At 43.9% G+C, this 23,046-nt stretch overlaps 1 protein-coding gene across 12 annotated transcripts in view; it reads left to right on the top strand.

Annotated features, from left to right (window-relative positions):
- LOC142485302 (integrator complex subunit 2-like) overlaps nt 1–7,713 on the top strand; it is a 94,956-nt gene extending 87,243 nt beyond the window's left edge. For all 12 annotated transcript variants that reach the window (XM_075584336.1, XM_075584334.1, XM_075584338.1 and 9 more), the window contains one exon: nt 7,521–7,713. In XM_075584336.1, the coding sequence (XP_075440451.1) occupies nt 7,521–7,698 (178 nt within the window). In that variant the 3' untranslated portion in view covers nt 7,699–7,713. The remainder of the gene's footprint in view (nt 1–7,520) is intronic.
- Nucleotides 7,714–23,046: the final 15,333 nt, after the last annotated feature.

Here is a 23,046-nt window from a genome sequence, read left to right as displayed (position 1 = left end):
CAACAGGTCGTCTAATACCATCAAAAAAATAGTTAAGACACTGGGGGATCCTGATGAATGATAATCTTCTAAAAAATACACTAGAGGAAAGACCATCAATAATTTTTAGAAAAGCTAAATCACTGAAAAACATTATTGCACTTAGTATGCTACGTAGGAATAAAGATGGGACAAGAAGCATTTCTGGAATACGAGAAACCTGGCTTCCAGCACTCCCCGTGGGTTGCCACAAATGTGGAGGGAATAGATGTTTAACCTGTCACCATATCAGCAATAAAGTAAATACATTCACTTCAAAAATTACACAAGACAAGTTCCCAATGAAACAATTTATTAACTGTAACAGTACTCATGTTATATACCTTCTAGAGTGCCCCTGCGGGCGACAATACTGCACCGACACACTTTATTCGAGCAAATACCCAGTATGTACCTGGCAGATACCTGGAATGCGCCGCTCCTCACCTCTGACAAGCCCCGTTGTGTTTGCCTTCCCAGCCTGGGTTCATGCCTGGCTGACGGGCGGCTGATCTGTTAAATGATAATGATTAGGATTTAATAGGCTGCAATGCTTCGCGTGTCTACCAGATGGCATAAATTCATGAATTGTAATGCAGTATATATATATATACTGTGCAGTATTGCAGCCAGCGGGAATAAAATGCTTCAATCCCTGCTTGGAAAATACCTCAATGCACTCGGGCAGAAAACAGTCACAAACCTCAATACACCCGGGTATACCCGAATTCGTGGGACTAGCCGAGCTCGAATAAAGTGTGTCGCCAGTGTATGTGGGGCGCACTAAGAGAAAATTGAGGGAAAGATTCCTTGAGCATAAACGCAATATGACCAAGGGGTTCATGGGTCATGGTATATCCAGACATTTCACGTTGGAGCATGCACGGGATCCCCAAGGGTTAAAACTTTTGGGAATTGAGTGTCCGCATAGGTGCTATGAGAGGGGATAGGTTCCTGAGGTTAAGACAGAGGGAATCTTACTGGATTTTCAAACTACACACCATGGCACCTGAAGGTTTGAATGAAGAGCTAGATTTACTGGCATTTCAATAACAATAACAATAATAAAATAGGAGGGGCATTTAGCCCTATATCCGCTAGGATTTTAATGCAGGTAGCCCTATAGCAGTTAGGATTTGAATAGATTTGTAATATGTATCATGTATAAAGTTGTTTATGTTGGTGTACAGGATTGCACAATGTGATATCAATAAAATGTTTTAATTTACTGGGTGCAATGTGTCATGGGAGAGGGTGTTTGGCCCGGTATTAAAGGGGTTACACCCCATTTGGCCACCCCCTGCTCTCACCTGGGAGGCGAGGGGTTAACTGGAATGTTATCCAGTACTGTAGTTATGCCCCTGCTTCAGCAACAACTGTGTATCCCCCTGTGAATATGTATTTTTCCCATTCCAGTGTCTGCACCAACACTTACACTGGGATCTATGAGGGAGGGAAAGGGTTAATGTTAATTTTGTGTTTATGGCCCTTTGTCCCTTTTCCCGCCTTTGCAGGCTCCATTTTGCAATCTCTCCATAGGTCGCCATTACAGCCCCATGAAACCCTATGGAGATTCCGGCGATTTGGGCCTGATATCGTAGAAGACCTGCAGGTGACGCTCGAGAGGAGGAGCGGCGGTTCCCCATTGAAAGTGAATGGAGTAATGCATTTCAATGGGGATTCCTGGAAGCCGACCTCCAGAGACGAGCTGGCAGCCTCCCAGACCGCAAAACCGCAAGAGCGGCAACATTGTCAAAAAAGAGCTTTGATCGCGCAATTGGCGTGGGAACTAGGGCCTTGGTCAAGTTCACGGCCAATTGACGTGGGAACTTTTGTTCTAGGGCACCCAGAAATAAATTTCCTTCTGCCCCTAGATGTTAGGAACCCCCTCACTTGACCCCAACATGGTCCGACAATTAATGGCGACGAGAAAGGGTTGCGCCGGCCTGGAGGGTCCTACCATTGACCGTAACGGCGGAGAAAGCCGCGTGGCTTTCAAACACTAAGTGTGAAACAGGATAAACTGAAAACCCATAGCTCTGGTTCCGTGGGGACCCGAGGGTTAGGATTTGGCAAGGATGTAGTCACTGCTCCGGCATGACTGCATGGCAATTTCCAGCCCTTTTCCCTCAACCGAACGGAGTAGGGTTAACTGTTAAAAAAGTGTGTGTGTCCCATTAACTTCAATGGTAGCGGAGGTCCCATTGAATCCTATGGCGGCGCCGGTCCATGCATTTCCTATGGAGGCGCAGGCCCTATTGATTTTAATGGAGGGGAAAAAACGGTTAAGTCAGAATGAGCAGAAACTTGGAACCCTTAACTCCGGTTCTGTTCAACCTTGAGGGCTGAGAAGGGCAGTATAGAGAGGGAAGTGGAGGAAATGCTGGAAATTCTGGCCCTAGGGGTAATTGTACCATCCCAGAGCCCTTGGGCTTGTCCGGTAGTCCTAGTGCCTAAGAAGGATGGAACCAACCGGTTCTGTGCGGACTACCGGCAGCTCAACGCAGCGACGGTTTCCGATGCTTATCCCATGCCCCGCATGGATGAGTTGCTGGATGAACTCGCGGGGGCAAGATATCTGACCACCATGGACCTCAGTAAAGGGTACTGGCAGATCCCCTTGACGCAGGAGGCTAGGGAGAAGTCGGCTTTCATCACCCCAAGTGGCCTCTATGAGTTCTTAGTGATGCCATTTGGAATGAAGAATGCACCGGCTACCTTCCAACGCCTGGTCAATCGTTTGCTAGAGGTTATGCAAGGGCTTATCTGGATGATATTGCTGTGTTCAGTAACTCCTGGGAATCACACTTAATTCATGTAGCTGCAGTGCTAGCCAGAATTAGGGAGGCAGGTCTCACCTTAAAATCCACCAAGTACTTAGTAGTGATGGCTGAAGTCTTATACCTAGGGCATAGGTTGGGTGGAGGGCACCTCAAGCCAGAACCAGCTAAGGTAGAGGCAGTAGTGCAGTGGCCCACTCCCAAAACCAAGAAGCTGGTCATGGCTTTCCTAGGCACTGCAGGCTACTACAGGAAGTTTGTTCCCCAGTATAGGGCCATTGCCAAACCCCTGACTGACGACCCAGAAGCATCTGTCTGTGCTGGTAGTCTGGTCTCCAGCCTGTGAAGCTGCATTCCAGGCTTTGAAGACTGCATTGGCCTGTGCACCCATTCTGGCTGCTCCAGATTATTCCAAGAAGTTTCTGGTGCAGACTGATGCCTCAGACTTTGGCATTGGGGCTGTGCTCAGCCAGGTGGGGGAGGAGGGCAGTGAACATCCGGTGGTTTACCTGAGCGGCAAGCTGCTGCCCAGAGAAGTGGCCTATGCCACTATTGAGAAGGAATGTCTGGCCATAGTATGGGCTCTCAATAAGTTACAGCCTTATCTGTATGGCAGACACTTCACTGTTATCATGGACCATAACCCCCTAAGTTGGTTACAGAGGGTGTCAGGAGAGAATGCCAAGCTCTTGCGATGGATCCTTGCCTTGCAGGAATTTGATTTCACCATTCAGCACAAGAAAGGCAGTGAGCACGGTAATGCTGATGGCCTCTCCCGGCAGGACAATCCCCAAGACCTAATGACTTCAAAAACCCTCAGGTCAGCCCAACTACCAGAGGAGGTGGCCTTGGGCTTTGAGTGGGGAAGGTGTGGTGAAAATAGGCGTAATCAGTGCATTAATAAAGGCAGTGTGCTCAGCTGGTTACCCCTATTTCATATTGGGGATGAAGGGGTTAATTTTTCATGCACTATACATGTCTTATTTTTCCCTCTGTCCCTTGTTGTCCCCATTTTGCAGGATTGTATGTGCTTGCAGTATAGTACATCCCAAGCATACACATATGAAAAATATAATTGTGAGATAAGGGGACCATGTATGATCAATAAAGTGTATTTTGGCTGCAGGTTTTAAGAGACAAGCAGGAGGAAGGGTTTTTTTCTCCTGTCATTAAAATGCACACAAGAATCAAATGTTTTTACACCTATGAGCTGGGTCACTTGCCTATGCAAGCTTCAAAGGTAACATGCTGGGCCCACGCCTGTGAGTCTCTCTGAAAGTTTCATATCAAAGACCCAGAGTCAGGTGGGTGTGATTTGACCAGATGGATACTAAATAGGAAATCCTGTTGACCCATCTGGGCTGGCTCACCCCCTGAGTTCGCCTTTCCAGCCAGAGAGAGGCCAGGTAAAGAGGGGAGTGCACCTATGCTAAGTAGCCAAGGTGGCTTTGTCGCACAGACTGTGTGAACAGGAAATCCCTAGAGTGCCCACTCTCCAGACTGTGGGCAAGTAGGGGACTGGGGAATGAGAAAATTCCCACGAGGGGGATTGGGTGGGTATGTTGGAGATAGGCTCTCAAACCCTATATACATGCCACCCAGGCTATCCCAGTTGTCTTTCGTTTTTCATTATACCATGTGAGCGGATTTCCAACACGCTTCTAATAGCGGAGAAGAGCAGCAGCACATTCCTGGAACGCAAAGAGTCTTATTACATTGGAACCAAGGACAAACTCTGCGTTAGGACACTGTGATTGCTCAGTGTTATCTGATTAACCCCAACGGACCAGAAAAGACTTTGCACATTCACAGAAGGATTGGGCTGGCAATTTATGCCCTTGCAAAAGGACTACATTTTAAAAGACAATCGTCTGGTGCTTTGCACCTTTCTGGACATTATCCCCTGTTTCTATACCAGTAAGTGTAATTATTAAGTGTATTCTGCAGTTGTCGTGTGTTTGCCTATCAAGGGAATAAATCTCCGTTTATTTTGTTCAACTTGTTCTACTCAATTGGGATCCACAAAATATAAATTTGTTAATAAGCACGTCCATCGTGACACCCCCCCTCTCTCCCCCCCGCAGCATCGGTGCACATTTCACTGCCCGAGGGGTCATGATCCCGCCCTCTCCCCCCACCCCGGAGCTGTCAACTGGGGGGGGAATCGGAACTGTGAAGGGGGGGAATGAAGCTGTGAAGGGGGTAAACGGAGATGTGAATGGAGCTGTTAAGGGGGGGGCATTCATGCGAAGGGGGGGCAGATTTATGTGAATGGGGGAAAAAGAGAGGGGAAGGGGGAGAGAGGGGGGGGAGTGGAGACAGAGGGGGAGAAGGAAAATTAAAGCCCGGGCAGCGCCGGGTATATCGGCTAGTTACCTTCTAATTATTGTAATAATTTACATAACACTCATCCCTTTGGTCATTTGTAGGTTCCACATTAATTGCAACATGAATTGGCAGTTACAATCTGTTATTTTCATGTAAAGATAACAAAACAATACTGTTCAACTATGATCAAAGAAAGATGTGTTTCATTTATTAAGAGGGTCAAGGATATGTTCCTAGCAGTATTGAATCCAGACTTTAGTCTATTTAATTCTTTATACTTATATTTTTGTATTGATTTTTCAAGCAGAGAAATACAGAAATAAAACATTAGAAAGGGGTGTTGGGGGGGGGGGGGGTACAAAAAAGAGGGGCGGGGAGCAGTAGCATGGAGATCTTGCTGAAATAAGCAGAACTAAAACATTTTAGGGGAGCAGATGGGGAGGGGGGATTGGGGTAGAGACTGGAGCACACAAGGGGAGATAAAAAGGAGAGAGACTACATATAGGCAATATTACAAACACATTGCATAACAAAATATAGTTTGAACTTAGATTGCGGAGTTGTATTGAGAGCTTCTAAATCTGCCATGGAGACCCTCTCTGGGGGTCTGGGTAAAACAAAAATTCAGTTAAATTTTTTTTTTATTTTTTATTAAACTGTCATCCTAAACAATTACTGTCCCTATCTCCTAGGTGCTGTCCTGGGATAATGGATAGAGGGGGGGGGGGGGGGGGTGCAGGGAAAAAAAACAGGGATGGGGGGGGGGGGGGGGAGAATAAAATGTAAAAAGTGTGTGCATGGATGTGTCTCTAGTGAGACTGTCCTAATGCTCACCTGCCTTTGGGAATAAAATCTGGGGTGGGAGAGGAACATAACAAAATAAGGGCAACTGTGTCTACAGTGACACAGAAAATATTGGGGGTAGTGGCCCAGACTATTTTAATTGTTATTTTACTTTTCTGGGTGTTGTATAAATAGTATTCTATAGAGTAGGTTTGTGAGTAGGATCTGTAACGGTGCTCACCACAAATAGGATTTGGGCTTGGTCCCTGCTGGTTACTGCAGCGTCCGCCATAGCCGAACAAGAGCTGCCCCTTAATGGGGCTGGGCCCGCTACGAGGGGTGGCCGCACGTTGCGCCAACAGTTTTTCCTGGACAGTAGAAAATTTAGTTCACTACTAGTGACGGAGTGCTAGGCCACGCCCCCCCCCCCCCTCAGTGGTTCAGCCAATGAGGGCGAACCTGCTGGGTGACATCATGGCCACTCCCCGGTCACACACCCCTGTCTTTCCCCCTGCAGCTCACTTCAGACCGGGGAACTTGGCTGCACGCGCCGCCAGCCTGGTTGTTACGCGTTCAGCGGGGCCATAGCCGTAGACTGCGAGACCCGGTTTGCAGAGTCGGGGTCTGTGTAGACGGGTCAGGTTAGGAGAGTGTGGGTAGGTCGAAGTACTTGCCGTAGTCAGGGGTTGGAGAGAGGAGTGGTCGAGATTCGTAGCCGTGGTTGAGGAGAGGGGAGTCCAGTAGCGAGCCGAGGTCCAAGGGTACGAGAAGAGAGAGGTCCGAGCACGAGCTGAGGTCACAACGAAGAGAGCAAGATAGGCAACGGCACAGCACAGCAACGAGCAGCTTGTAGCAAGCACGGTACATAAACAGTAGTTTATGCTCAGCAATGTAGCAGATAGCTGACTGGGTATTAAAAGGACAGGCAGCCAATGGGAGTAAGGCACACAGCTGCAGAGTAAGGAATGTGGAGCAGCCCACAGCTGCAAGGTAAAGAGCACTCAGACATAGACTGGCCACTGATAGGCAGAGGCGGGCTGCACAGCAGGTGAGGAATGATTAAGAGAATTAACCCCTTGTTTGCTTTCGCATAGCCAGCATGCGCCGTAGGTTGCCCGTGTCTTCATGGGGGCGGAGCCTGGGGACGGTTCCTGCTGTGTTCCCATTTCTAGCAGTGCAACCATGTCGTTCGCAATGCTGTCCCACGCGGTTGCATCACAGGAGCGAGGACCCGAAATGTCCCTATCAGGGATCCGTTTGTTAGTAGCGCGGCATGTGTGTGCAGACTGAGGTCCGCGCCCCTCTATCATGGCGGAGCGTGACCCGTCCGGGGGGCAGAGCCTTGCCCCGATCCTGACACGATCCAAGTAATAGTGTATAAAACAATAATTCATTTGAATGGCCGTTAACGGGCGATCACGTATTGCATTTTTATAACCATCCCCAATGTGTCCGCATTAGCGGTCTCCTTCTTTCTGGAGGGGTCTGCCTGGCATCACAACCATCTCTAGTTATAAACAGATTTCATGAAGAAGAGAATTTTTTTTTTTCAAGTGATTGGAAGGTTTCCATTACTGCTTTCATAACATGGTTTCTATTTATTCATCCTAGACACAAGCTTGGAGGAGGCAGCGGAGAAAGCATCTTGGTGTCACAACTGCAACATGGTTTGACACTGGAGTTTGAGCACAGTGATTCCCCTCGTCGATTGCGGCTTGTGCTAAGTGAATTGCTGGCCATTATGAATAAGGTAGGGGTTATCCTCCTGTTAATGCTCTGTAAAAAGTAACCATTTCTTATAGGTAACTATTTTATAGGCGGACTTATAGGACCATTTCAGTGTGAGATGGGTAGGCAGATTATTGAAGAAAAGGAAAAAGCAGAGATATTAAACAAATTCTTTGCCTCTGTGTTTACTAGGGAGGAATAAAGTTCAATAGTAGTGCCACGGGAGAAAGCTACAACCTCCATATTAATAAACAATTGGTTAACTGAGGAAGAAGTTCATAAGCGGCTTGAAAAAATTAAAGCAAATAAGGCACCTGGCCCTGATTGCATACATCCAAGAGTTCTCAAGGAGTTAAGCTCAGTAATAGCCAAACCATTATATTTAATATTCAAGGACTCCTTTTCCACAGGCTCAGTACCACAAGATTGGCGTAAAGCAGATGTGGTTCCTATATTTAAAAAGGGAGCTAGATCACAACCAGGGAATTACAGACCTGTAAGCCTGAGTTCAATAGTGGGGAAACTACTTGAAGGTTTCATATGGGACAATATTCAAGAATACCTAATGGAAAACAAAATTATTAGTAATAGTCAGCATGGATTTATGAAGGATAGATCATGCCAAACTAACCTTATTTGTTTCTTTGAGGGGGTAAGTAGGAATTTAGACCATGGTAATGCAGTTGATGTGGTGTACTTAGATTTTGCAAAGGCTTTTGATACGGTTTCACACGAGGTTGGTGTACAAAATAAAGAAAATTGGACTTGGTAATAATATATGTACCTGGATTGAAAACTGGTTAAAGGACAGACATCAGAGGGTTGTCATAAATGGAACTTTTTCAGGTTGGGCTAAAGTACTGAATGGAGTACCTCAGGAATTGGTACTGGGACCCCTACTTTTTAATTTGTTTATTAATGACCTTTAGGTTGGCATCGAGAGCAAAGTCTCCATCCTTGCTGATGATACTAAATTGTGTAAGGTAATAGAATCAGAGCAGGATGTAATTTCTCTTCAGAAGGACTTGGAGAGACTGGAAACGTGGGCAGGTAAATGGCAGATGAGGTTTAATACAGATAAATGTAAGGTTATGAATTTGGGATGCAAGAATAAAAAGGCGAATTACAAATTAAATGGGGATAAATTGGGGGAATCCTTGATGGAGAAGGATTTAGGAGTGCTTGTAGACAGCAGGCTTAGCAATAGTGCCCAAAGTCATGCAGTAGCTGCAAAGGCAAACAAGTTCTTATCTTGCATCAAACGGGCAATGGATGGAAGGGAAGTAAACATTATTATACCCCTTTACAAAGCACACGTTGAATATGGAGTACAATTTTGGGCACCAATCCTAAGAAAAGACATTATGGAACTTGAGAGAGTACAGAGAAGAGCCACCAAATTAGTAAAGGGGATGGGCAATCTATCTTATGAGGAGAGGCTAGCTAAATTAGATTTATTTACATTAGAAAAGAGGCGTCTAAGAGGGGATATGATAACTATATACAAATATATTCGGGGACAATACAAGGAGTTTTCAAAAGAACTATTCATCCCACGGGCAGTACAAAGGACTCTGGGCCATCCCTTAAGGTTGGAGGAAAGGAGATTTCACCAGCAACAAAGGAAATGGTTCTTTACCGTAAGGGCAGTTAAAATGTGGAATTCGTTACTCATGGAGACTGTGATGGCAGATACAATAAATTTGTTCAAAAAAAGGTTGGACATCTTTTTAGAAAGGAAAGGTTTACAGGGATATACCAAATAAGTAAACATGGGAAGGATGTTTATCCAGGGATTAATCCGATTGCCAATTCTTGGAGTCAGGAAGGAATTAATTTTTCCCCTTAATGGGGTTTTTTGTTTGCCTTCCTCTGGATCAATAAGTATAGATATAGGATAAAGTATCTGTTGTCTAAATTTAGCATAGGTTGAACTTGATGGACGTACGTCTTTTTTCAACCTTATCTACTATGTAACTATGTAATACTAACTACAATAACGTTTTGTTATGCGGCATTTGACCAACCGACAAGCTTTAGTATCTAGAATCTCTGGTATATCCTATACAAATGTTCAATACAGTAACCGGGAATCCACGCCTAAGATATCCTGCAATTTCAGATCGTTCTGAGTATTTCCAAGTGCAGTTTGATGTTTTTGACAGTATTACAGTAGTATTACTACTTGACTGGAGAGTACCTGTATACTATTTTGTCTTGTACTTCAAGGATGGTATAACTCTTAGTTAACTGGAATTTTTGCTTGTCTGGCACAGGCACATGCCGGATAACAAAGTATATAATGTGTATGAATATATGTGTATGTATGTATATATATATATATATATGTGTATATATATATATATATATATATATATATATATATACTATAGAATACTAAGTACGCAAAAAGATACAATTTACATCCAAAATATTAACAGTTGTTGCCTAATGTTCAGCTACACACAATAGAATATATATGGGGAAAGGGGGGAAACAACGGTGCAAATGACTGTTAACTGTATAATAAATTTGAGCATAAGTAGAATGGGGGTATGGTTTGCCAATGATTCTGAAATGAAATGAAGAGAAACAAAATATAGTGAAGTACGTTTAGTTAAAATATATGCGCAAAAGTAGATCGCTACTTACAAAGTAGCAGATGTAAACAAGCATGTAGGATATTATAATCCTCTCCGTCCTGCTGCCTGGAGTTGCTGTATGAATCCTTCACGTGGAATGCCAAGAAGCGCCATGCTGGTTCTCCTCTGCCTGCAGCCCTTCTCCGTGACTTCCTGGTTGATCCTCTGGTCTCGCGCGACTAGCCCGCTGACGTCACTCCGCCGAGATTTTGGCCGAAATTTGGATATAGTGTCCAGTAATGAGCAGGGGGTTCTGCTGGCATGTAATGTTGGATAGGGATGCTGAAAGTTTGTCTTAGAGCCTCCTCCCTACTAGTTTCGTCCTGGAACTAGGACTTCATCTGGGGAATATGTGTGTCTAACTGGTTGTTACTTAAATAGCATATACATGTCCCTGATAGGTTAATTAGATAACCAGTATTAGGATATATATCACATGTGGACACAATTAGTTCTGATATCAATATACAAAATGCTGAAACCCATCTTTTATACACATTATTGAATAAAATTACAAACAATTTTAATACACATGATCATAACATTTATATTTAAAGACATAAAATAAATAGATTATATTAATATAAAATATATATATATTCTAAATAGATTTTAAAGATTTTTTCAAAAAGATTCTAATAATCTCATAGATGTTAAGTTTATCAAAAATGGCAATTAGTAAGATGTTAATTGAATGTGATAGTTTCAAGATACGTTATCTTAATATATAAAATCAAAAGGTTGGTACTAGCTGCGGTGAATGTGATTGGTCCGTGGCCACCCCGACTCTCATTGGCCAAGAGGTACGCCCCACTGTGACACACACCTCCCACACGACTCTCATTGGGCAAAACTTACAGTGACATCACTGACACACACCTACTTCACTCTCACACACTTGCACTGACAGCATACCCCCACAGAACCCCTGCGGAGTCCTTGTTAAGTTTACATCTCACACTCTCACCCCTGTGTCCACACACACACCCACACACCCCTGTACACTTACTGACTCCTGTGTACACAAACACACACAGTCACTGTCATCCCATCCCACAATTACAATATCTGTGTTTACACACACAACCCTGTACACTGACCCCTGTGTACACACACACACACACACAACCCTGTACACTGACTCCTGTGTACACAAACACACACAGTCACCACCATCCCACAATTACAATATCTGTGTTTATCTCTGTTTAACTTTTACTAATCACCGGCAGACTATCCTAGCTTTACATCATGAAATTTCCACTTTAACAACATCTCCCACTTTCACAATGTTCACAATCCTCTATAAAAATAGACATTCAACATCCACACTTCATTACTTTACTTTTTTTAAATACTCTCCCTTTATGCCTTAGTACAAACACAGACGAAACGCAGTCCCTATACACAAACCGCTCATGCTTACTCCCCTGTGCATGGCCGCACGTTACTTCATCTACGCACTGAAAATTTAATTTATACAATGGCCGCAACACCAACTCATGTACCTTACATTTACGTTATAGTATCTCCCGCTTTGCCAATCTTCAATTCTTTAAGTTCTTTACTTTATTAAATACTCTCCCTTTATGCCTTTGTACAAACACATAATTTGCTATTACAATCTATATGGCCGCACGTTACTTTACCTACGCACTTACAAAACATTTACACAAATGCCCGCAACACAAACTTACAAACATTTACTTACATTTACATTCTACAATATCCCGCTTTCAATATTTCTGCATTTACAATATCTGTCTTTAACTTTCAATAATCACCGCCAGCCTATCCTACCTTTACATAATTAAATGCCCACTTTAAGAATATCTCCCGTTTGCAATATCTTCACGATCCTCTATAAAAAATATAAATCATCTTTTCATTGCCATTCAACATCCATTCACTATTCACATACATTCATACGAAATACTACACATTCATACCTTCATTCACACAACCTCAACACACACACGCTACTTAACCTAGTCACTGTAAATTTCATTTATAAAATGACCGCTGTGCATGGCCGCACCTTACTTTGCCTAAGCACTTTCAAAAAAAATTCACAAATGCCCACAACACCAACTTACATCTGCGCTCCGCACCACCATATCTCTATGCGCTCCGCTCACCAATCCCTTTCTCAATACGCTCATGCACAACACGCATGTGTCGCAAAATTATAACTTTATTGTTTAAATTATTTTCATGTAAATGTCACTACATTACCTGCTCATCTGCCACCCCCCCCCCCACCCTTCCTCTTAACACCCACCATTCGTCTTACAACTGCCCCCACCCTTACTCTTTCCCCCGAACAACTCCACCCACCCTTCTTCTTTCCAACCCCCCCCCAACCTTCCTTTTCCCCCCCCCCACCCACCCTTCCTCTCTCTCCCCCCCCCACCCACCCTTCCTCTCTCTTCCCCCCCCCCACCCACCCTTCCTCTCTCTTCCCCCCCCCCACCCACCCTTCCTCTCTCTTCCCCCCCCCACCCACCCACCCTTCCTCTCTCTTCCCCCCCACCCACCCTTCCTCTCTCTTTCCCCCCCCACCATTCCTCTCTCTTCCCCCCCCCCACCATTACTCTCTCTTCCCCCCCCCACCCACCCTTCCTCTCTCTTTCCCCCCCCCACCCACCCTTCCTCTCTCTTCCCCCCCACCCACCCTTCCTCTCTCTTCCCCCCCACCCACCCTTCCTCTCTCTTCCCCCCCCACCCACCCTTCCTCTCTCTTCCCCCCCCACCCACCCTTCCTCTCTCTTCCCCCCCCCACCCACCCTTCCTCTCTCTTCCCCCCCCCACCCACCCTTCCTCTCTCTTCCCCCCCCACCCACCCTTCCTCTCTCTTCCCCCCCCACCCACCCTTCCTCTCTCTTCCCCCCCCACCCACCCTTCCTCTCTCTCCCCCCCCACCCACCCTTCCTCTCTCTTCCCCCCCCACCCACCCTTCCTCTCTCTTCCCCCCCCCACCCACCCTTCCTCTCTTTCCCCCCCCACCCACCCTTCCTCTCTTTCCCCCCCCCACCCTTCCTCTCTCTTTCCCCCCCCACCCACCCTTCCTCTCTCTTTCCCCCCCCACCCACCCTTCCTCTCTCTTTCCCCCCCCCACCCACCCTTCCTCTCTCTTTCCCCCCCCCCACCCACCCTTCCTCTCTCTTTCCCCCCCCCACCCTTCCTCTCTCTTTCCCCCCCCACCCACCCTTCCTCTCTCTTCCCCCCCCCCTCCCACCCTTCCTCTCTCTTCTCCCCCACCCACCCACCCTTCCTCTCTCTTTCCCCCCCCCACCCACCCTTCCTCTCTCTTTCCCCCCCCCACCCACCCTTCCTCTCTCTTTCCCCACCCACCCTTCCTCTCTCTTTCTCCCCCCCACCCACCCTTCCTCTCTCTTTCTCCCCCCACCCACCCTTCCTCTCTCTTTCCCCCCCACCCACCCTTCCTCTCTCTTCTCCCCCCCCACCCACCCTTCCTCTCTCTTCTCCCCCCCCACCCACCCTTCCTCTCTCTTCTCCCCCCCCACCCACCTTTCCTCTCTCTTCTCCCCCCCACCCACCCTTCCTTTCTCTTTCCCCACCCACCCTTCCTCTGTCTTTCCCCCCTCCACCCACATCAATTATTGGAGGAAGATGATTGGGGGGGGGGGGAATCTTCAACAGACAACTGACTTTTTGGAGGTGATGTAGGTGGAGTTGAAGGTTTCGGCCTCGTGAAGAATCTCTTCATTGAAGTCTGGACAGATCCTTTTCTTTTCTGCGTGTAGATCTCTCTATAGCAGCTGACTGTTGAACTCCGTTCAATGTTAGGGTCATTGTCCTCAAATATGGCCAGTGCGCTATCAATGTGCTTGAATGCCGCAGCCAACATTTTGGTTGACAATGATTTACGTGGCTGTGGCTGTGCCACATCAGCAGATTGGTGGGCCTCCTCTTCAACAATTTTTTGCTCTTCTAATTGCATGAGGTCTTCATTGCTCAACTCGTTAGAATGTGAGGCGGGCAACTCCTCAATATCCTCGGTTTCCACCTCCAAGTTGAGATCTCTGGCCATTTGCACAACAGTTTCTGTAACTTCTGCAACAGTCTCTGTAAGGCCTTGGACATCAGACACAAAATCAGGGCACAAATTACGCCAAACTCCATTTAAATTGGATTGTTTCACCTCATTCCATGCCTCTCCGATGTTTCTCACTGCATGGAGAATGTTGTAACCCTTCCAAAATTCTTTTAAGGTTGGACCACCTTCCACATCGGTTGCTCTGATGGCCTGGGCAAATGTTCGCCTAAGATATTAGGCCTTGAAGGAAGCGATAAACCCCTGGTCCATCGGCTGTATCAATGAGGTGGTGTTGGGGGGCATGAACACCACCATGACATTTGGATGATGGTCATCCAGGTACACGGGATGGCCAGGAGCATTGTCCAGGAGCAGCAATGCTTTGAAATCGAGGTTCTGGTTCATGCAATATAATTGCACAGCCGGAATAAATTGATGCTGGAACCAGTCCTCAAAAAGGCTCCCTGTTACCCATGCCTTACGGTTGGACTTCCAAATCACTGGAAGTGTGCTCTTTGCATAACCCTTGAATGCCCTAGGGTTTTCTGCATGATAAACAAGCAAAGGTTTCAGCTTGAAATCACCTGCAGCATTTGATTTAAGCAGAAGTGTCAGCCTGTCCTTTGCAACTTTAAACCCGGCATAGATTTTTCCTCTTTTGCAATGTAGCTTCTACTGGGCATTTTCTTCCAGTAGAGCCCAGTCTCATCAACATTGAACACTTGACGTGCGCAATAGCCACCGTCCTCTATAATTTTGGCCAATGTAACAGGGAAGGTTTTAGCTGCATCCTCATCCGCACTAGCAGCTTCCCCGGTCACTTTAATGTTATGCAAGTTTGCCCTCTCTTTAAACCGCATAAACCAGCCCTTACTTGCAGTGAACGTTTCCTCAGTGGTCCCTTCTCCATGCTGTTGCTTAATGTCCTCATACAGACTCAAAGCCTTGGCCTGAATTAAGGCTAAACTAATGGGCACATGACGCTGGGATTGATCTTCCAGCCATATGATGAGGAGTTTTTCTACCTCAGCAATATGCCCAGCACGTTGCCTTATTGTTGTACCTTGCATAGGTGCTGAGCCCTTGATCTGTTCCAGGATTCTTGCCTTGTCTTTGATTATTGTCACAATAGTTGTGCGAGGTATATCCAAGGCACGTCCAATTTCTGTGTTCGTCTCTCCTTTCTCAGAGCGCTTTATTATGTTTTGCTTGGTCTCCAAAGTTATAGATTTTCTATTCCTTTTTGGAGTAACAGCACTTTGCTTTTTGCTTTGATCAGCCATGGTTTAGGGCCTAAAATACACCACCAAACCTTCACACAGACTGTTCAGAATGATTTCCCTAGCCTGCAGCTGCCTGGTTGTTCATTTGTAGCAATTTTTTAAAGCGTCGTAAGCGTCGGATAAGCCGTTCGGGCGTCGTAAAACGGGCCATAGGGATGCATTGACAAGCGTCGGATAAGCCGTTCGTCGTAAAACGAAACGTCGTAAAACGAGGACCGCCTGTATTTTTAACTGGTTATAGACTGATTTTATTAAATGCAGGAATATTTAACAGAGAAAAGCACCTAAGTCTATGTCTGTATTCAAACCAAGTGGATCTAAGGTTTTCATTGTATGTATCCACTTGATTTCCAGTTTGGAGATGGCATTAATATTATCACCTCCTCTCCAATTTTTGGCTAATTTATCTATGCCAATACATTTTATACCTGCTGGGTTGCCATTATGCTCTTCACAAAAGTGCTTAGATAGAGTGTGTTGTAAAAAAACTTTTTTGTATGTTAGTAATGTGTTCCCAAAGCGTAACTTAAGTCTCCTTGTTGTTCGTCCTATATATTGTTTTTTACATGGACATTGAATTAGATATACAATATTTGATGAATCACAACATATAAAATTCTCAATTTCATATGTTTTTCCTGTATGAGTTGAAGAAAAATTGCTAGTTTTTTATATATATATATTTTTATTATTTGCCCAAACTTCACAAAGATCCAGTTAACCCCCCAGGCCGCCCCATTATTTCTGGTGTACAATCTATGACTTCAAACTTATCAGCATATTTGGACTTTTTTCAACAAAAGGAAGTCAAGAAACTCAAATCACATTTAAAAGACACTACTCACATTTTAAATATGTTAATTGAGATTGTATGGTTAGATCAATATTATTTAGTCACGTGTGATGTCACTTCACTGTACACAGTTATTGATCATGCACAGGGGTGTTTGGCTATTCAATTATCTCTGGAACAAGAGGGTTTATACACTAAAGCACATATTGATTTTTTAGTATCTTTAATTCAATTCACTTTAACACACAATTATTTCTGGTTTAATGAGGAATTATTTTTGCAAATTAAGGGCACTGCTATGGGTACTAAATTTGCACCGAGCTATGCAAATTTATTCATGGGGATGTGGGAAAACCAATATATATGGTCACCACACAAGTTCGGTGCAAATTTAGTACTATGGACACGTTTTGTGGATGATATAGTTTTTATTTGGAAAGGTGATAAAGATACACTAATATCATTCTTAGAAGATATAAATTTAAACACATTTAATTTAAACTTCACTTCTAAATTCAGCACCAGTGAAATTGAGTTTCTTGACTTACTTATTTATATTGAAAAGGGAGGTATTTGTACCAAAACCTATCACAAACCAGTCAGCTGCCTCAATTATATTGAGGCGGATAGTAATCATCTAAATATTTGGCTTGAAAATATTCCTCAAGGTGAATTGCGTAGAATTAAACGCAATTGTACCAATAACAATATATATGAAGAACAAGCCAAAATTATGCTTGAGAAATTCGAATCCAAAAAATATAAAAAAACAATTTTGGACAAAGCATATAACAAAATAAGTACAGTCGATAGAAAAGAACTATTAAAATATAATAAAGTTCAAGGTGCGGAAGAGGTTACGCAGTTTGTAGATACACCATTTATTACACAGTATAATCCACTAGCTCCACAAATTAAAAGAATAATCAAAAAACATTGGCCATTGGTTCTAAAGGATCCCATCTTACAATTACATCTACCTTCGGTCCCTAAAGTATTATTTACAAAAGCAGATACTTTGAAAAAATCCATAGCTCCAAGTTGCATAAAGGCTTCTAAGCAAAATACAGCTGTGGGAAACTTTCTGAAACCTAAGGGTTTCTTTAAATGTCTAAAATGTAAAATGTGCAAACTAGATTTGCATAATGATAAAAAACTAGCAATTTCTCTTCAACTCATACAGGAAAAACATATGAAATTGAGAATTTTATATGTTGTGATTCATCAAATATTGTATATCTAATTCAATGTCCATGTAAAAAACAATATATAGGACGAACAACAAGGAGACTTAAGTTACGCTTTGGGAACACATTACTAACATAAAAAAGTTTTTTTACAACACACTCTATCTAAGCACTTTTGTGAAGAGCATAATGGCAACCCAGCAGGTATAAAATGTATTGGCATAGATAAATTAGCCAAAAATTGGAGAGGAGGTGATAATATTAATGCCATCTCCAAACTGGAAATCAAGTGGATACATACAATGAAAACCTTAGATCCACTTGGTTTGAATACAGACATAGACTTAGGTGCTTTTCTCTGTTAAATATTCCTGCATTTAATAAAATCGGTCTATAACCAGTTAAAAATATGTAGATTGAACCTGCTAATATACCATATATGCTAATAAGGATCTTTCCAATTTAACAATACCTAATATATATATATATTTTTTGAAAATAGTAACCTATTGATGAAATTGTTCATCTTAAAACAAGGTATCTTTATCATATATATTTATATTAAAATAACGTCTCTTGAAACTATCACATTCAATTAACATCTTACTAATTGCCATTTTTCTATAAACTTAACATCTATGAGATTATTAGAATCTTTTTGAAAAAATCTTTATAAATCTATTTAGAATATATATATATTTTATATTAATATAATCTATTTATTTTATGTCTTTAAATATAAATGTGATGATCATGTGTATTAAAATTGTTTGTAATTTTATTCAATAATGTGTATAAAAGATGGGTTTCAGCATTTTGTATATTGATATCAGAACTAATTGTGTCCACCTGTGATATATATCCTAATACTGGTTATCTAATTAACCTATCAGGGACATGTATATGCTATTTAAGTAACAACCAGTTAGACACACACATTCCCCAGATGAAGTCCTAGTTCCAGGACGAAACTAGTAGGGAGGAGGCTCTAAGACAAACTTTCAGCATCCCTATCCAACATTACATGCCAGCAGAACCCCCTGCTCATTACTGGACACTATATCCAAATTTCGGCCAAAATCTCGGCGGAGTGACGTCAGCGGGCTAGTTTCGCGAGACCAGAGGATCAACCAGGAAGTCACGGAGAAGGGCTGCAGGCAGCTTCTTGGCATTCCACATGAAGGATTCATACAGCAACTCCAGGCAGCAGGACGGAGAGGATTATAATATCCTACATGCTTGTTTACATCTGCTACTTTGTAAGTAGCGATCTACTTTTGCGCATATATTTTAACTAAACGTACTTCACTATATTTTGTTTCTCTTCATTTCATTTCAGAATCATTGGCAAACCATGCCCCCATTCTACTTATGCTCAAATTTATTATACAGTTAACAGTCATTTGCGCCGTTGTTTCCCCCCTTTCCCCATATATATATATACATATATATATATATATATATATATATATATATATATATATATATATATATATATATATATACACACACACACATACATACATACATACATACTGTGACAAACGGCTTACTCCGGGGCTCCGTCGTTTGTCCGGGACTGTTTAGAACACGGTCTTTTAGGGTAGGTTAAATGATGAGGCGTCACGTACTGTTCCTTTAAACAGGCTATGCCTGGTTTATTCAGTCCCAGGCACTGAGACTGCCACAGTGCATACAACAGAAAACAGATCAAAACAAAAGCTGCTCACCTGAGCGATAACTTAACTTAGATATCCCTGACTCAGGGTTGGAAGTGGCTTTTCCACTCCCAACAACAAAACAAGGTACTTTTGCAGTCTTACACAAATGAACAGAAAGATTGAACCTGTTTGGGGAAGAGGCTTCTCCCCTCTGTAGTTCAGCAGCCTTCCAGCCTCCTGGCTCTTGTGGAGAGACCAGAGCAAACAGGAAATCAGTCTTACATACCTGATTCCTAATTAGCATGACAGGTGACAGAAATCAGGCAGCAGACAAACTCTGGTCTGGATCTCTCATCCCTCAGTTCCAGCGCTTGCCAAACTGTGGGATGGAGTGTATGTATTATAAGGCTGCACTCCCAGGCCAAACAGGATAGAAACTGTCTAGTATCCTGGGAGCCCTATATACGGAATTTATTACCATCCCCTGGTTTCTGTCACATATCCTCCCCCCCAGCTCAGACCTCGAGGGATGAGCGACCATGGATATTAGGGAGTGCATCCTTGACAACCCGTCAGCATTGCCATGTTTGTGCCCTGACCTGTGTTCCACAGAAAATTTAAAGGGTTGTAGGCTTAGGAACCACCTGGTCACTCTAGCATTTTTTTCCCTGTTTTGACACATCCAGGTAAGAGGTGCATGATCTGTGACCAACCGGAATTTTCTCCCCAACAGATAGTATTTGAGCGTCTCTACAGCCCACTTTATTGCGAGACACTCTTTCTCTACTATGGAGTAATTTTTCTCCTGGGGATTTAGTTTCCTACTTAAATAAAGGATGGGGTGCTCCTCACCTTGAGACTCCTGGGAGAGTACCGCCCCCAGCCCTACCTCAGATGCGTCGGTTTGGACTACGAACTCTTTGGAGAAGTCAGGTGTGACCAACACTGGTTGGGCACAGAGAGCTTCTTTCAGGCTTCTAAAGGCCTGTTCGGTTTCGGGGGACCACTTTACCATTAGCGGTCCTCTTGCTTTTGTGAGGTCAGTTAGTGGGGTTGCCTTAGTTGCAAAATTGGGAATAAACCTTCTATAGTACCCAATTAACCCCAAAAAGGTCCTTACTTGTTTTTTTGTAACTGGCCTTGGCCAATTTTGTATCGCCTCCACTTTGAGTGTTTGGGGTTTGAGTAAACCTCTGCCAATAGAATATCCCAGATACTTGGCCTCCTCCAGACCAATAGTGCATTTAGCGGGGTTAGCAGTTAGTCCAGCAGACCGGACTGCGTCAAGCACAGCTTGGACCTTTGGAAGGTGGGATTGCCAATCTTCACTATGGATTACCACATCATCCAGGTAGGCGGCAGCATACCGAGCATGTGGTTTTAAAATTTTATCCATCATTCTTTGGAATGTGGCGGGAGCTCCATGTAAGCCAAAAGGCAACACCTTATACTGAAAGAGGCCGTCTGGGGTTGAGAAGGCTGTCTTTTCTTTTGCCCTTTCTGTGAGGGGAACCTGCCAGTACCCTTTTGTTAGGTCTAGGGTTGTGAGATATCGGGCTTTGCCCAGTCTCTCTACAAGTTCATCTACCCTGGGCATAGGATAAGTATCAAATTTTGACACCGCGTTTAGTTTCCGGTAGTCATTACAAAACCTTGTTGTACCATCTGGCTTTGGGACTAAGACTATAGGGCTGTTCCACCCACTTTGGGATTCCTCAATTACACCTAGTTTTAGCATTTTTTTAACCTCTAAACTTATAGCCTTTCTTTTGGCCTCTGGGATTCGGTACGGTTTAAGGTTAACTCGGACCCCTGGTTCAGAGACTAGGTCATGTTCAATTACGCTAGTTCGACCTGGCCTTATAGAGAAGATTTCTTTGTTTCTTCTCACTAAATTCTGAACCTCTCGTTTCTGATGAACAGACAGGGTTTCAGCTATGCTAACCTCTGGGTCAGTTTCTTGATTCTCTGACGGACCTGGGGGTACTAGGGTTAACAAGACTTCTCTATCTTTCCAGGGCTTGAGTAGGTTTATATGGTATATTTGCTCAGGTTTCCTCCTACCTGGCTGTCTTACCTTATAATTTACTTCTCCCACTCTTTCCAAGACCTCATATGGCCCATGCCATTTAGCAAGGAATTTACTCTCCACGGTGGGAACCAGAACTAGTACCCTATCACCTGGAGAAAAAATTCTGACCCTAGCACCCTTATTATATGTATTCCTCTGTGCTTCTTGAGCTTTCTCCATGTGTTCCCTCACTATGGGTAGGACTGCAGCAATGCGGTCCTGCATCTGGGCAACATGCTCTATTACACTTCTGTAAGGGGTAACCTCGTGTTCCCAAGTCTCTTTGGCTATATCCAGTAAACCCCTTGGGTGTCGGCCATACAATAGTTCAAACGGGGAGAAGCCTGTGGATGATTGGGGAACTTCCCTAATGGCAAATAACAGGTACGGTAACAAACAATCCCAGTTTTTCCCATCTTTATCAACCGCCCGCCGTAACATGCTCTTTAAGGTTTTATTGAACCTTTCCACTAAACCATCTGTTTGTGGATGATAGACTGAGGTTCTGAGATGCTTGATTTTTAGGAGTTTACATAGCTCTTTCGTTACTTGGGACATAAATGGTGTTCCCTGGTCAGATAGAATCTCTTTAGGAATCCCGACCCGGGAAAACAGAACTACTAACTCTTTTGCTATGTTTTTAGCTGAGGTGCTACGTAGGGGAACTGCCTCCGGATATCGGGTGGCATAATCTAATATTACCAATATATGCTGATGTCCCCTAGCAGACTTTATTAGGGGTCCTACTAGATCCATAGCAATCCGGTCAAATGGTACCTCTATTATGGGAAGGGGTACCAATGGGCTGCGGTACGCCTTGAACGGGGCGGTGATCTGACATTCTGGGCATGAGGAACAATAATTCGTAATTTCTGCCAGAACCCCAGGCCAATAGAAGCTTCGGAGAACCTTTTCTTTTGTCTTTTCCACCCCTAGGTGTCCCCCCAATGGATGACTATGTGCGAGGTGTAATACTACGTTACGGAATGTCCGTGGTACCAACAATTGTTTAGTTGTAACTGATTTCCTTTTATCAACCCGATATACTAGGTCGTTCTCTACCTCGAAGTAGGGGTAAGCAAGTGACCTATCTGGTTGGCCAGGAGTACTATTCTGGTCCCGTATATTTCCCCTTGCTACCGCTAATGTGGGGTCCTCCCACTGGGCCTTCTTAAAACTCCCAGGACTGACCTCTAGGTCAGCGAGGGTCTTATCCGGTTCTGGGGTGGTAAGTGTCTGCTCAACATCTTGATTTGGGGTATTCCCTACCAAAGTAGTGATGGGGAAGGGAATTTTACAGCACTCCTCCTTTTCCCCCTTCTTATTTGGGCCCTCGTCAACCTCCATTTCTGAAAAAGGGAAAGGATTTGTTTCTTCTAATACTTCGTTATGGTCCGCTATTGAACTCTGGGCGCTATTCTGAGCGGGGGACCACATTTTTAGAAAATGGGGAAAGTCGGTCCCTATTAACACATCATGTGCCAGTTTGGGTACAATACCCACCTTGAAATCTAAAGAACCAAACTCTGTTTCAAAAAAAACATCAACAGTGGAATATTCATGATTGTCCCCATGTATACAACAAATTGCCACTCTTTGTGAACTGTTTCTCTGTTTCTTCTTAATGGGCAAGAGGTATTCGGACACTAGTGTGACCATGCTCCCAGAGTCAAGAAGTGCCCGAACCCTCTTACCATTAACCTTTACAAATG

The sequence above is a fragment of the Ascaphus truei genome, unplaced genomic scaffold (assembly GCF_040206685.1).
Source record: "Ascaphus truei isolate aAscTru1 unplaced genomic scaffold, aAscTru1.hap1 HAP1_SCAFFOLD_546, whole genome shotgun sequence".
In the NCBI taxonomy this organism is placed as follows: Eukaryota; Metazoa; Chordata; class Amphibia; order Anura; family Ascaphidae; genus Ascaphus; species Ascaphus truei.
Note: the sequence above shows the minus strand (reverse complement) of the source record. Positions and strands in the feature narration are given on the sequence as shown.